This window comes from Delphinapterus leucas, chromosome 20, assembly GCF_059928025.1.
Source record: "Delphinapterus leucas isolate spDelLeu-1000000601 "Yukka" chromosome 20, BTC_Dleu_Yukka2, whole genome shotgun sequence".
Lineage (NCBI taxonomy): Eukaryota > Metazoa > Chordata > Mammalia > Artiodactyla > Monodontidae > Delphinapterus > Delphinapterus leucas.
In genome coordinates this window covers 24,998,177-25,013,252 of record NC_143148.1, presented here as the reverse complement: position 1 = coordinate 25,013,252, position 15,076 = coordinate 24,998,177, and the positions used below count along the sequence as shown (strand labels likewise).

Below are 15,076 nucleotides of genomic sequence, written 5' to 3'. Positions count from 1 at the left end.
GCTCCGGACGCGCAGGCCCAGCGGCCATGGCTCATGGGCCTAGCCGCTCCGCGGCATGTGGGATCCTCCCGGACCGCGGCACGAACCCGTGTCCCCTGCATCGGCAGGCGGACTCTCAACCACTGCGCCACCAGGGAAGCCCTCATCATTCTTATTATTCAAAATCTCATTCATTTAATCCATCACAGAGTAGTCATTCATTCAATAAATATTTCCTAAGTATTTAGTAATGCCTGGCATCAGCTAGACAGAGGGCTATGAAGACAAAAAGATAGAGAACCTGCTGTAGTGGGGAGACAGGTATGTAAACAAACAATTGCAGTATGTTACAAAATGTCTATACATTGTATATATATCAAGAACCAAGGGCATGAAGCATCTGAGCCTGCCCAGGGCGTCAGGAAAGGGTTTATAGGAAAGGAGATGCTTCAACTAATGCTTGATGGATTTCTCTGGAGAGATAAGCTAAGGGAACTCCATACAGAGAAGACAACAGTACAAACTAGAAATGCGTTAATGAACAAAGTACGTTAAAGAAACTCACAGCAATTCAGTATTCCTGGAACAAGCAAGGAAGAAGCAGTGAAAGCTGAAGTCTAACAGGTGGGTCAGGACAGCCAGATCAGGGAGGGCCTGAGAAGTCAGGCTGAGAGACAAAAACTTTGATCTGAAAGTGACAGGGTACCACTGAAGAGGGTCAAATTTACTTGCTAGATGAACAGCTGGCAGTACTGAAGAGGGTTTTAGGATAAGAAATAAGGAGAGCAACTGGAAGGCTGCTGGGAACAATCCAAAGAGAAAGGATGTTAACCTAAATCAATGTTTCTCAACTTCAGCACTATTGACATTTTGGGCCAAATAGTTCTTTGTTGTGGGGGTTGTCCTGTGCACTGTGGGACAGTTAGTAGCATCCCTGGATTCTACCTTCCAGATGCCAGTAGCACCCACCAAGGTGTAACAAAAAAAAATTTCTTCAAATATTGTCAAATGTCCCCTGGGGAGCAAAATCATTCCCAGCTGTGGATCACTCGCCTAAACGAAGAAGTTAGTAGAGATGAAGGGACAGTTTTTAAGATTTAAAGGTAGTTAAATTTGCCAGACTTGGTGAGTGACAAAGAAGGCTGAGTGAGAGGGAAGAGCCTAGGATGAATCTCAGGTTTGGGGCTTGGACAGAAGGGTGGAAGGTGATCATAGGCAGACTGCAGTGCATTCTAGTGAGGATGTCCAAAAGGCAGCTGGATACGTGGTAGGGCACTCAGGGGTGGAAGTATGAGTTAGGGATAGAGATGTGGGATTAACAGTGATTGCTAGAGGTATGACTGCATGAATAGCATGAAAAGAGAATAGGACTGAAGATGGATTCCAGGAGACAAGCAAAGGATAAAGGGAGGCAGAAGAGGAGGAACCTGCAAAGGAGACTAAGAAAGATAGTGAGAGAACTAAGCAGAGACTTAGGAAGAGAATGAAGTCACAGAAAATGGAGGAGAACCTCCTGAGAGAGGACTTACTTAAGACACTCAAATGCCAATGAGAGGTCCAGTGAAATAAAGTTAGAAAGGCATCCACAATGATCCAGTGACATAAACTGACTGAAGCCAACACAGCTACTGGGAAGTGTTGGGGACAGGAGCCAGATTATAAGGTAAAGGAGTAAGTAGGAGGCAAACAAGGAGCCACAACTAGAACACACCATGCTCTTCAGAAGTGTGACAACAAAGAGAGAGGCAATGGGAGGCAGATAGGGAGGGGTTTGGGGTTTTTTTAAAATAATTTTCAACCTATCCCATTAAAGCAAAGTCTTCAGCAATGTGGATGGGTGCTTACTTTTTTGGGGGGTGTTACAGTTTTCTGGGCAGCTTAGAAACAGCTAGAATAAACCTAGATATAGGATATGTATGTATATTTGAAATATAAAATCTTTAAAACCAAATATTTAGAGGAGTATATTTCAGAGGGAAGTGTCTAAGTGAAACAGAAAAAAGAACATTTGCTTAAAGATTGAAAATCCAATCACAAATAGATATTTTCTATTATATTAGACAAATGGTATATAGTAGGCAGGCAAAATACTGAAAGTTCAATAGAAAAATTACTCACCCAATGACTCAACATGGCCCGATGTGAGCAAATAGGCCTCAACAGCTAACACTTACCGAGTGCTTACTATGCGCCAAGCACCGTTCTAAGCACTTTTATATATATTAACTGATTTAATTCTCAAAAAAACCTCACTAATAGTAGGTACTAACTTTATTTTATCAATGAAGAATATTAAACACAGAGAGCTTAATTAACTTGCCCAAGGTCTCACAGCTAATAAGTGGCAGAGCCAGAATTCAAACCCAAGAAGTCTGCCTCCTGAATCAGTACTTTTGAACATTCTATTATGCTATCTGACATGGGATATTTTTTGATACCTTAATTTCAGCTGGTCTGTAGTAGCGTCTTTTAGGATCTTCCAATGATGTTCTATACCCATCTCTCAAGAAACGCTTAAATCCATATTTTCCTTTTAATTTTCTAACCACTTTATCAAGTGTCTGGCTAAACAGAACTTCATCATCCAAGGCAAATGCAGGATAACTGATGCAGGGGAGCAGGGCAGCATCTGTGTTCTGGGGGCAATAAGAAAAAGAAGGGAAAGTAAGTGTCTGTCATCATATGATCAACACAGCCCAAAGAGAATCACAGAGATGCAAAGCCACTAAGGTTATTTAACTGACAGTGAGACTGCTGTGCTCCAAGGGACAGACAGATGTTTATATGGCATGGTTTAGTGAACCTTACAAAGGAGATAAAACTTCATTCAATGATAAGGAGTATTTTCAAGGTTCAACACTGGACTCAAACTTTAGTACGTTATTTCAGTCATTGTGTAAAAATTTAACACCACTAATTAGTCATTACAACTAGTCTGTCATAACAATTTGTTTATAATAGTGAAAACCAGAAAACAACCTAAAGGTCCAACAATTAGCTGAGTAAATCAGCAGCCATTAAAATTTATATTATAGAAATGTTTACTAATATGGAAACATGTCCATTCAAAGAAACAGGTTATCAAGCATTATGAACAATATTCCTCCAGTTTTGTAAAATAAAAATATTATATGTGTACATAAAAATACATGGAAACATACAAACCCAAATGATGTCACCCTAAGATTATAACTGAATGGTGGAATAATGAGTGGATATATTTTTATTATTTGCTTATTTGTGGATTCTGTTTGTCTTTTATCATAATCTTGTATTACTTCTATAAAATAGTTATTTTAAAATAATTAAATTGTTCCATTTTGGGTGTTTTCTAAGAATAGAGCCACAAATAACCCCTCAAAAAATCTGCAATCAGGTATTACATAGTCATTTAAGAGATTATCAGACAAAAGAAAAGGGTGAATCAAATGAGAGAAAAGAAATAAGGAAAGCAGTTTTATTCAAAAGATATTTAAATTATAAAAAATATTCTTCTACATTTCTAATACAGTAAGTCCCCTACATATGAACGAATTCTGTTCTGTGAGCACGTTTGTAAGTCAAATTTGTTTGTAAGTCCAACAAAGTTAGCCTAGGTGCCTAACTAACACAATCCGCTATATAGTACTGTACTGTAATAGGTTGATAATACTTTTCACACAAATAATACATAAAAAACAAACGAACATGAAAAATAAAGAAAACATTTTTAATCTTACAGTACAGTACCTTGAAAAGTACAATAGTACAGTACAACAGCTGGCATACAGGGGCTGGCATCGAGTGAACAAGAAGAGTTACTGACTAGAGGAGGGAGAGGTGGGAGATGGTAGAGCTAACGGATCCTCAGCAATAGGAGACAGAGGGCAAGCTGCAATTGCACTCACAGGTTCTGGTTCTTTGCTGGATTAAATTCTATCTACCCTCTTGAAAAAACGGTCCAGTGATATCTGGGTAGTAGCTCTTTTTTTCTTGTCATAGATGACACGGTAGCAAGGGACTGCATTCTGAAAGACTGCTGCAACCTTCGTGAACCATTCTACATTCGGGTCCTGTGCCTCAAAAACTAACAGTGCCTCCTCAAACAAAGAAAATCCCCTTGCCATTTCCTGTGTCGTGAATCTCTTCGGTTCTTCAGTTACTTCTTCTTCCTCTTGTCACTCCACTCTCTCAATTATTTTCACGTTTGTTGCCATCATTATCGCTTGGCACTTTTTAGCAGTACCAACTACATCACTGCTGCTTTTAAGCTTGCTTCCAGACATCCTGGGCTTGAAATAAAGACACTGTACTACTGTACTCTATACAGTACTGTACAGTAAAGCACACAGAAGCACAACCACTTGTTGAGGATGCACGCACGTGACAATGTACGCCAGACACGTGAACTAAATTATGTGATTGGACCTGGGAACGCACATTCACATCTTTGAAAGTTCGCAACTTGAAGGTTCGTGTGTAGGGTACTTACTGTATATAATATTCCATGACCAAAAAAAATTAATTTTGGCATAATGTTGCTACTCCCCCAAAGAGAAAAACATATATCTAGTTCTGTACTGCTCTATGAAAACTCAAAGGACAAAGCAGCTTTCTCCACAGCTCTGTTCACTTCCTAAACATTGACCTCCCCAGGCCAGAGGAGTAAGCGGCAACATTCTCTCTTATCTCTTCTGCCAACTTTTAACACTTTAGAGTACTTTCTTGGAAAAAGAAACAAAACTATGTAACAATCATAAACAACAGTTCATATTAATTTATTATAAAAATATCTCACATGAGATCTTGATTCTCTGGGTAACAGTGAGCACAAAGTTTGCCGGTTGCGATTGTGGGCATCGAGATCCACAAATATAACTGACCAAGAACAGCCCTGGAATGAGAGAGAAAGAAAAATTTCCTAGATTAACATAAAAGAACTTGTAGAACATTGGGCAATTTGACTGAAAGAAATTTCACATTATAAATCAATGTTACCTCAATTTACAAAAATAATAAAATTTTAAAAAAAGACAAGCAAAAAAATTTCACAAAAATATTAACATTGGTTGCATTTGAGAGTGGCATTACGGAAGATTTTAATTTTTTAAATGTTTTCAGTATTTCTCAAATTTCTTGCAATAAACATATTAATTTTATAATCATAAAAAATAAATGTTATTTTTCCATTTTTCCGATTTCTCCTTAGTTTTCTTAAAAATCAAAATATATAGATTATAAGATAACTAATAAAGGATATTTTAATAAAAGTAAAAAATCATTTAGCTAATACTTCTGACAAAGAAATAAGAACTAATTTGGATTCACAAAATCTGAATTGTACAGTCCTAATAAAGAATGATCAAACTAAATGAATTTAGATATCTAGAATTACAGATATAAAAACTACTTGATTAAAATATGAAGACAGGAGAATCTCAAATAATAGTAATGTACATAATACTTGCTAATATTCATTATGTGTCAGGCACTGTGTTTTATGCTTCACATGGATTATCTCATTTAGTCCCCTTATGTAGATATTATTATACCCATTTTACAGAAAACGATGCTAAATCTTAGTATAACAGAGGCAAGGGTTCAAAATCAAGTCTGACACAGAAGACCACACCTTGAACACTATATTATGCAATTTCCCACACTAAAAATTATCTTTCAAGTAAGAACCAAAAAGTTGAATAAAAAAAAGTGTTAACAAAAAATGATAATTGGTCTGCTAACCAAGTTAAAAAAATTTATCAATACTATTTAGCCATTAGTGCTTTCCATTTTCAATAGCATAGTTTTTAAATAAACATGGTTTTGTTCTTTTATTGGGGAGATAGATATTTTGAAAACACAAAGAATGAAATTGGAATACGACTGCTTCCATTACAAGAGAATACTCAGAAAAATACATGGGGAAAGGAAGAACACCATCACAAATTTTATGTTGCTTCATTACCTTCTAAATCTCATACCAATTCTCACCAACTTCAAAGATGCATTTGCCCTGAAGATAAAATACATTGACTGAAACTCAAAATCTAGTAGTACTAGGCCCTAGATCCAAGCATCATACTCACTCTGTATATTTTTCCTGTTAACCCATGTTCATACATGAATATTAGCTCATAAAATAGAACTTCTCATTCATAATATTATTTCTTAAATTTCTTTTAACTCTGACAATAAGTGAACAAGGAATGAGTGAGGCTGTCTCTTAACCAGATCAATTCTAAACAGTCTTTCTATTATTTGAAAGTCCCTACTTCTCATCTGTACTCACAAAATTGAACCCAACAAACTTTCACGCAGTAGCTGCCAATGTCAGAGTAATGTGCCCTCTGCTTTGAGTAAAACAAGACAGAACATGACCTCTCCTCCCAAGGAGCTGACCCAGGTGATATACAGTCCTAAATCAGATAAATATTAAACAAAACAAAAAGACTGCACGTGGCAATATATGACTATGTACCAGGTGAGTGGTTTAGATGAAAGAATAATAATAAGCCTCTAAAGTTAACAGGAGGAAAACAAAATAGGCACCTTGCGGTACTTCATGGAGAAGGTGAGGACCAGAAATAGGATCTGAATTTTGGGGGAAGGGGGAGCAAGTAGAGTGGTTGGAACAAGACAGCAAAGAAATGAATGTGTATATGATGTTGGGAGCCAATGAATACAGAAAATAACAGGACTTATAATTTACCCCTTAGGCTGAAAATTAATAAAGTTAATTACATGTCAAATCAGTCTGCCTTGAATTTAATTTTTTAAAAGATACAACAATCTAAGTAGGATAATTTATAAATAATGAAATGAAATGGCAAATTTGGTAATTCTTGCCATTATTTGCTTCATATAAACAGCTAACTTCTATTTTCTAGCCACAAATAAAGATTCACCAAAGTATTTGTTGAGGTCTCCTCCTCTGCCAGCCTCTAAGAAATAGGCACAAAAGGAAAAATTAATCTCATAATGCTATCATATTTTAACACTAAGATCAAAAGCTAATAAACTATATTGTCTGACTGTCATCTTAAAAAATATACCATGCTTTAGGTATATGGCCCGGACTTACAGAAGAATAAAATTCACCCAAGGCCATGGGCAGCTGTTCCTATTCAGAAGCAAATTTTTTAAAACGTCATCAAGGAGACCTCCATATGGAATTAATTATCACCTACTTTAAATTATCAGACACGTTAATTTTAGGCCTGCAAATTTCAAAGGAAGCTAGACATGTCTGCATCGCTTTGAACACTGTGTATAATATGAGAAATCTTTCTAGTCATCACCTTTTAGATTCTGGCCTCAGCTCATTTGTTAGTATCTTGATTTCTCCAATTAAAGGCAGGAATATGGAAAGACGTTTTATATGTATATGTCACTCCAGAGTATCTTATTAACTTTGGATATTTTATTTTCATCTTTCATTTCCTGAAATTATCATAACTCTGCCATAATATTCTGACTCCAACTAAAGAGCACAGATAAGACTGACAGTTCAGACTTTACTCCCAAACTGAGTTTCTGTAATTGTTTTCTAGTATACACATTACAAGATGATTCAACCTGACTTGAGTTCCAATGAAGGGGAAGAGCTGCACTGAACCATCTACCCAGGCCTCCATGACCATAACAAACACTTTTGAGATGGTATCTATGGCCAAGGGTAACACCTATGACTCAGATAGGCTGGCACCTGGGACCTGGGACCCTTAGCTGCAGTGCTTGCACCTGGACAAATGTCTCCTCGAGCAACAAAATACAAAGAAACTACAAAGGACTAAAAATAACTGTGCATGCGCAGCTGGGCAAATTATGGACAAGATACAAAGAGACCAAAAACCCAACAGCCACTTCTGAAGAGCCGGAAGCAAAAGCAAGGTACTGCGCATGCCCCCTGCACACGACACCACCTAAGGGGTGGGCAAACCACCTAAGGCACCTCTCCGGCCTGACCCCTGGACGCACCCCTACCCTCACCCCATATGAAGAACCAGTTCGCCCCCCGCCCAGCAAGCAAGCGAGTGAGCAAGGGAACCTGTTACTTGTTCTCTGTCCCTCCTGGTGCAGCAGGGGCCCCAATAAAACCTTGCCTGAATTTCTTGTCTGGCCTCTGATCAATTCCTATTGCTTATGGAGGCCAAGAACCCTGGTAGGTAACATGACCTTAAGACGATCTCTTTAGTCTCAATTCAAAGTGAAATGATTTGAAGGATTGCCAAGGCCTTTCTTTTCCTCTTTAGACTTTTCTCTGAACCTGAGCTAATGGGCTTACTACCCTCATCTAGCATCAAAGAATAAAACAAGATGAAACGGATCAGTATATCTATTGTGTCAATACTATACATGACCTTTTCTGTTCTTCTGGAAACAAAAAAACAGCACCATGATCAGGACACTTTCTTACCTGGTCCAGCATTAGGCTGTCCTACAGCTCTGTGAGCAAGCCTAGAGACATATTCTGCAGAAACGATACTTGCTGGTGGGAATTACCCCTCTACGCCACGGCTGTAGTGGCGGTGGCCTGTAAACAGCAAACTTTTACTTACTGACCCAACAGCAGCTTCCAGTAGCCCTCACTAGAGGAATTCCTACTCACATATTGTTAAAGGGGTTTCAAACTACAGAGAGAGATGAACCTGAGTGTTAATTCTCAGGGTTTTAGAAGAATAGAGCTGAGACTCAGACCCAGGAATCACAAAACTGTTGCTGATGTCTGTGACATGTGCTAACTATAAATTATTATTTATTTAAGTATTATCAAATATTTTTATATCACTATATATATTTATAAATCACTACATATATTGTTGAGTATTGCCATACACACACACACAGACACACACACACACACACACACACAGATATATATATATATACACACACACAGAGAAAATATTTGAAACCATTATGAAATAAGTGATTCTCATATTAAGGATTATATGAGTATGTTTCTAAGTGCTCCAAATTAGCCTTTATTATAAATTTATTTAAAAAATTAAGCCACTTGATCAAATTTTCTTCTTAGATATTTTCTCCCAAACAAAAATATGTTTTGAAAATAGTTTCGGGGTGAAGATTTAAATGATGAGTCCTTTTTCTTTAATAATAAGGCAAGTCTAACAATTTAAAAAAATAAGAAAGAAAGTACAGGAACACATAATAACCAAAGCTAAAGGCTTATTCCACCCAACAATTTCCCATAAAAATAAAAATTAACTTTTGTCTTATACACCAAAGCACAAAAAGGGCAAAAGTTCAACAAGTGGAAACCTCTTTCAGAAAGATCAATAATGAAGAAGAAAATGGTGTGGTCAAAAGGTACAAACTTCCAGTAAGTCCCAGGGATGTAATGTATAGCATACCTTTGAAAAGTTGTTAAGAGAGTAGGTCTTAAGAAAAAAAGTTGTAACTATGTGTGGTAGTAGTTGTTAACTAGACTTACTGTGGTGATCTCTTCATAATATATACAAATATCAAATCATTATGTTGTATACCTAAAACTAATACAATGTTGTTTCTTTTAAGTAAAAATAACAAAAACATGCCTATAAATTTTAACTTTAATATGCATGGACCACTCAAACAAAGACAAATTTTTAACTTGTGATACTCACTGAAAAGAATTATATACAATGTTTCTTTTTTAAAACAAAACAGATCAATTCACCCATTTCTCCTACCTCCCACATCCTGCCTCAGGCAACCACCAATCTGTTCCCTGTATCTGAGGTTTTGATTTTTTTTAAAGATTCCACATATAAGAGAGATCGTACAGTATTTGTCTTTCTCTGTCTTACTTCACTTAGCATATTTCACTTAGCACCTAGCATAATGCCCTTAAGGTCCATCTATGTTGTCACAAATGTCACTCCTTTTTATGACTGAATAATATTCCACTGTATGTATGCACACACCACAATTTCTTTATCCATTCCTCCATTAATGGATACTTAGGTTGTTTCCATATTATGGCTATTATAAATAATGCAGCAATGAATCTGTATATTTTTTTCAGTATTATGGACATTTCAACAACATTAATTCTTCCAACTCATGAGCATGAAACATTTTTCCATTTATTTGTGTCTTCAATTTCTCTCATCAATTTCTTTTAGTTTTTAGTGTGCAGGTCTTTCACCTCTTTGATTAAATTTATTCCTAGGTATCTTGTTCTTTTTGATGCAATTGTAAATGGGATTGTATTCTTAATTTCTCTTTGATAGCTCATTATTAGTGTATAGAAATGCAACAGATTTTTGTGTATTGATTTGTATCCTGCAACTTTACTGAATTTGCTTATTAGTTCTTTAACAGTTTTCTGATGGAGTCTTTAGGGTTTTCTATATATAATATGCATATTCATGCCATATGCAAATCATGACAATTTTACTTCTTCCTTTCTAATTTTGGATGCCTTTTGTTTCTTTTTCTTACCTAATTTATCTGGCTAAGACTTCCTATCTGGCTAAGACTGGCTAATACTATGTTGAATAAAAGTGGCAAGAGTGGGCATTATATTAGTGAAACTAATATAATGTTATATGTCAATGACATCTCAATAAAAAATTAAACTAAATTAAATTTAATTTAAAAAAGAAGAAAATGGCTTAAGAGTTTTCAAAGATAATACATAGCTTTTACCACTAAAGGTAGAAAGCATTTAAGATCCAAGATTTCCTGTACTAATATCTTATATTCCAGATTCATTACCAAGTGGCTTTGGTTTAATTCCTGGTTCTGCCTCTCTGTTATGTGACCTGTGAGAATCCACCTCAAATCTATTCATTTTGAGAGAAGGGCCCTTCCAGCCCGAAAGATCTATGACTCTCTGAGTTGCCACCAATCCCGGATGTACTATTTTTTGAAGCTCTAAATTAATTAAGTTAAAGATACATGATCAGGTCTTCCAAAACACTGTATCAATAGTCTTCAGAAATAATTGAGAATACTCATTAGACCTGAAATCCCTCAAGTCTTGAGGATGCTTCTTTAGGTCTTCACTTGAAAAAAAAAAACTTTCTTTATCTCAGTTCTTTTTCCCGCCACTGACTTTTTTTTTCTTTTTTTTTGGCTGCATTGGGTCTTCATTGCTGCGCTCAGGCTTTCTCTAGTTGCGGTGAGTGGGGGCTACTGTTTGTTGCGGTGCACGGGCTTCTCATTGTGGTGGCTTCTCTTGTTGTGGAGCACAGGCTCTAGTGTGCTGGCTTCAGTAGTTGTGGCTCGCGAGCTCTAGCGCGCAGGCTCAGCAGTTGTGGCGTTTGGGCTTAGGTGCTCCGCGGCATGTGGGATCTTCCCGGACCTGGGCTCGAACCCGTGTCCCCTGCATTGGCAGGCGGATTCTTAACCACTGTGCCACCAGGGAAGTCCCTGGCCACTGACTTTTAATTAGACCACAGATCTTTTAAGTACATGGAGTGATATTATAAAATGATTAAACACTAAAAACATCACATGCACTTTTAAATGTGCTATTGTTTAGCAAGTACATTTTTAAGTTAACTGCTGTAGAGGTGGGAATTTTAACATTTTCAAAGTCAGGTTTCTGTAATTCTCCACATCAGAAACAAAGATAAAAGGGAATTTGTAAAACTAGGATACTCTGATATTACCAAAAAAATTGGAAGATGGAGAGGCCCTACTTGCAAATGTGACATCTGTGTGGCTAAAGGAATAAGACCTTATTTGTCTATATTTCTACCTGAAATAATCAAGAAACGGTCAAGTCAGCAAACATTTGGTGCACAGCTCTGCTGGAAACAGACATGAACTAAACAAGGTCAAATGTTAACTCTGCTGAGAGCAGTTGTTCTCATCCTTGGCTGCACATTAGAATTCCCAGGCAGTTTAGAAAAATCTCAACACCACAGCCTCCCTCTAGACAATTAAGTCAGAATCTCTAGGGGTAGAGCCCAGGCATCAGTACTGTTTTTTAAATTCCTCAAATCTAACGTGCAGCCAAGATTGAGAATTTATGGCTGGGGAACAATACCAGCAGTATATTTACAACTCAGAATCAGAATGCATAGTAAAGCAATTCAGTACTTTTAGAATTATGGCTAACAAATCTACAGAAGCTTCCTGGGAAAAGTAGGCTGAAGGCAGAGCCCTGAAATATAGGTAGTTAAGAAAGGTACCATATATGTTTGTGGGTATATATGTAGGTAGAGAGGATGCATACTAGATATGTAAACAGTATACACTAAGACTCAGGTACATCAAAGGAGATGGCATGATTGCAAAAAAAAAGAGCTGACCACTACTTTATAATAGCTGACCTAGACATGCAATTCCATTCATCTCACTACTTGGTTACCATGGAAGGCAGAAGAGCAAGACCTGCATCTTGCCACACTGCTGTTGTAACACTACTAGTTTAGTCTGTGACTCTTCTCAGTCTCCTTGATATACCCCTGAGAAATTTTGGAGTCCAATGGCTTTATTACCCTTCCTTAGTATTACCAGCACTTCACTAGTAATAACATGAGGTATCACTTATTGAGGGTTTAATCTTTGCCAAGCACTATGCTAAGTTTTTTATTTGCATGACTACCTTCTGAGTTAGGTCCTAGTGTCAATATCTCTATTCGTTTAAATGAGGAAGCTGAGACTTAGGTAAATACCTAGCCAAAGTCACAAATTCACTGGTAGGAGTACAGAGTATGCAGTGATTCTACCTCGTGACACTGAATACAATGGCATTCTTTTATGGCAGATTACACTCCCACTCACACACTCCTTTCTTCCTTCCTTATCTAATATATATATACATATATTCTCTAAATATTTATATACTCATACACACACATATTCATACATACACACATATTTAAATGAATGTATTGAGAGTGAGGCAGGGGGGAGAAGGAAATGAAAAGTATTGAAGGATACATGTAGGATTTCCATGAGTATGTTGACTCTTCAGAGAGACAGAAATGTTGATACAAGCCAAGGGATCAGAGCCAGAGACACCAAGAATCTCCAGGAGAAGCATATTAATTCTCATGATTTTCAACAAGTTCATATACCCCCAAACCCCCATGAGATCTGATTCCTCAATTTCTCCAGCCAGAGGTCTTGAGAGAAAAAGAGTGTGGGAAGTGGGTGATTTAGAGTCTCCTCTTGGGCACCCAGAATGAGGTGCTACTCCCCTCTTCCCAATCCTTTCACGTCTGTGGTCATTCTTAATCCTTCATTTCCTGGATTTAACCAGAATCCTTCCTCCAGAGGAAGTTGAAGTGAGAAGAGAGTTTACGTATGTAGGGAGAGGAAGAGAGGCAGTTGTGTCACCATGCTCCAACATGAAACTTTCCTAAATGCAAGACTTGAGGTACATGGTATCAATATTATAATTGCCATAACAAAATCCATATCACATTTTACATGTCTGCATAAGTTCCTAAAATGTATCTTCACTGACTTAATTAGCATTTTAATAGCTTAAGGTTAATTATAGTATTAGTTGAACACCTCCTTTGCCGCCTCATCTTTGGAATCTTTACAAAAATTGCTAAGAAAATTAGTTTACTTCTTGATCCAGAGAGGTAACCTCTATTGCTGCATATTATTCCTTCCATTGACAACTCAATCCATGGTCACCTGATTAGGGGCAGAAATTGGTCAAAGATCTTTTAAAAATTTAAGGCAACCCTAAGGGTTTCCCTTTTATCCCAAAGAAAATGAGATTTAGACATATGATTACAACCAGTTGAGGGTTAAGCTAGGATCACGATTTCCAATTCTTTGGCTTCACATGTTAAGCAAGTTCCCCTTTGCATGACATATACATGGATATACATTAAATTGAAACCAACGAGGGAACTGACATGGAAAATATATGGTATATAATGCCAGGAGTATTTTAAAATGTGAAAGCTGAACAAAAGACTAGAGGAAATCCTTCTCAAACTCTTCCAAAATATAGCAGAGGAAGGAACACTCCCAAACTCATTCTACGAGGCCACCATCACCCTGATACCAAAACCAGACAAAGATGTCACAAAGAAAGGAAACTACAGGCCAATATCACTGATGAACACAGATGCAAAAATCCTCAACAAAATATTAGCATCAGAATCCAACAGCACACTAAAAGGATCATACACCATGATCAAGTGGGGTTTATTCCAGGAATGCAATGATTCTTCAATATATGCAAATCAATCAATGTGATACACGATATTAACAAACAGAAGGATAAAAACCATATTATCAGCTCAATAGATGCAGAAAAAGCTTTTGACAAAATTCAACACCCATTTACGAGAAAAACCCTCCAGAAAGTAGGCATAGAGAGAACTAACCTCGACATAATAAAAGCTATATATGACAAACACACAGCCAGCATCACTCTCAATGGTGAAAAATTGAAACCATATCCACTAAGATCAGGAACAAGACAAGGTTGCCCACTCTCACCATTATTATTCCATATAGTTTTGGAAGTTTTAGCCACAGCAATCAGAGAAGAAAAAGAAATAAAAGGAATCCAAATTGGAAAACAAGAAGTAAAGCTGTCACTCTTTGCAGATGACATGATACTATACATACAGAATCCTAAAGATGCTACCAGAAAATTACTAGAGCTAATCAATGAGTTTGGTAAAGTAGCAGGATACAAAATTAATGCACAGAAATCTCTGGCATTCCTATACACTAATAATGAAATATCTAAAAGTGAAATTAAGGAAACACTCCCATTTACCACTGCAACAAAAAGAATAAAATACCTAGGAATAAACCTACCTAAAAGAGACAAAAGACCTGTATGCAGAAAACTATAAGACACTGATGAAAGAAATTAAAGATGATAAAAAACAGATGGAGAGATATACCATGTTCTTGCATTGGAAGAATCAACATCGTGAAAATGACTATACTACCCAAAGCAATCTACAGATTCAATGCAATCCCTATCAAACTACCACTGGCATTTTTCACAGAACTAGAACAAAAAATTTCACAATTTGTATGGAAACACAAAAGACCCCAAATAGTCAAAGCAATCTTGAGAAAGAAAAATGGAGCGGGAGGAATCAGGCTCCCTGACTTCAGACTATACTACAAAGCTACAGTAAGCAAGACAGCATGGTACTGGCACAAAAATGGA

At 36.9% G+C, this 15,076-nt stretch overlaps 1 protein-coding gene across 9 annotated transcripts in view; it reads right to left on the bottom strand.

Moving 5' to 3' along the window:
* PHKB (phosphorylase kinase regulatory subunit beta) overlaps positions 1-15,076 on the bottom strand; it is a 208,101-nt gene that overhangs the window by 105,470 nt on the left and 87,555 nt on the right. For all 9 annotated transcript variants that reach the window (XM_022555124.3, XM_089902984.1, XM_022555122.3 and 6 more), the window contains 2 exons: positions 4,757-4,852; positions 2,418-2,615 (listed from right to left, as the gene is read on the bottom strand). In XM_022555124.3, coding sequence (XP_022410832.2) covers positions 2,418-2,615; positions 4,757-4,852 — 294 coding nt within the window. The remainder of the gene's footprint in view (positions 1-2,417; positions 2,616-4,756; positions 4,853-15,076) is intronic.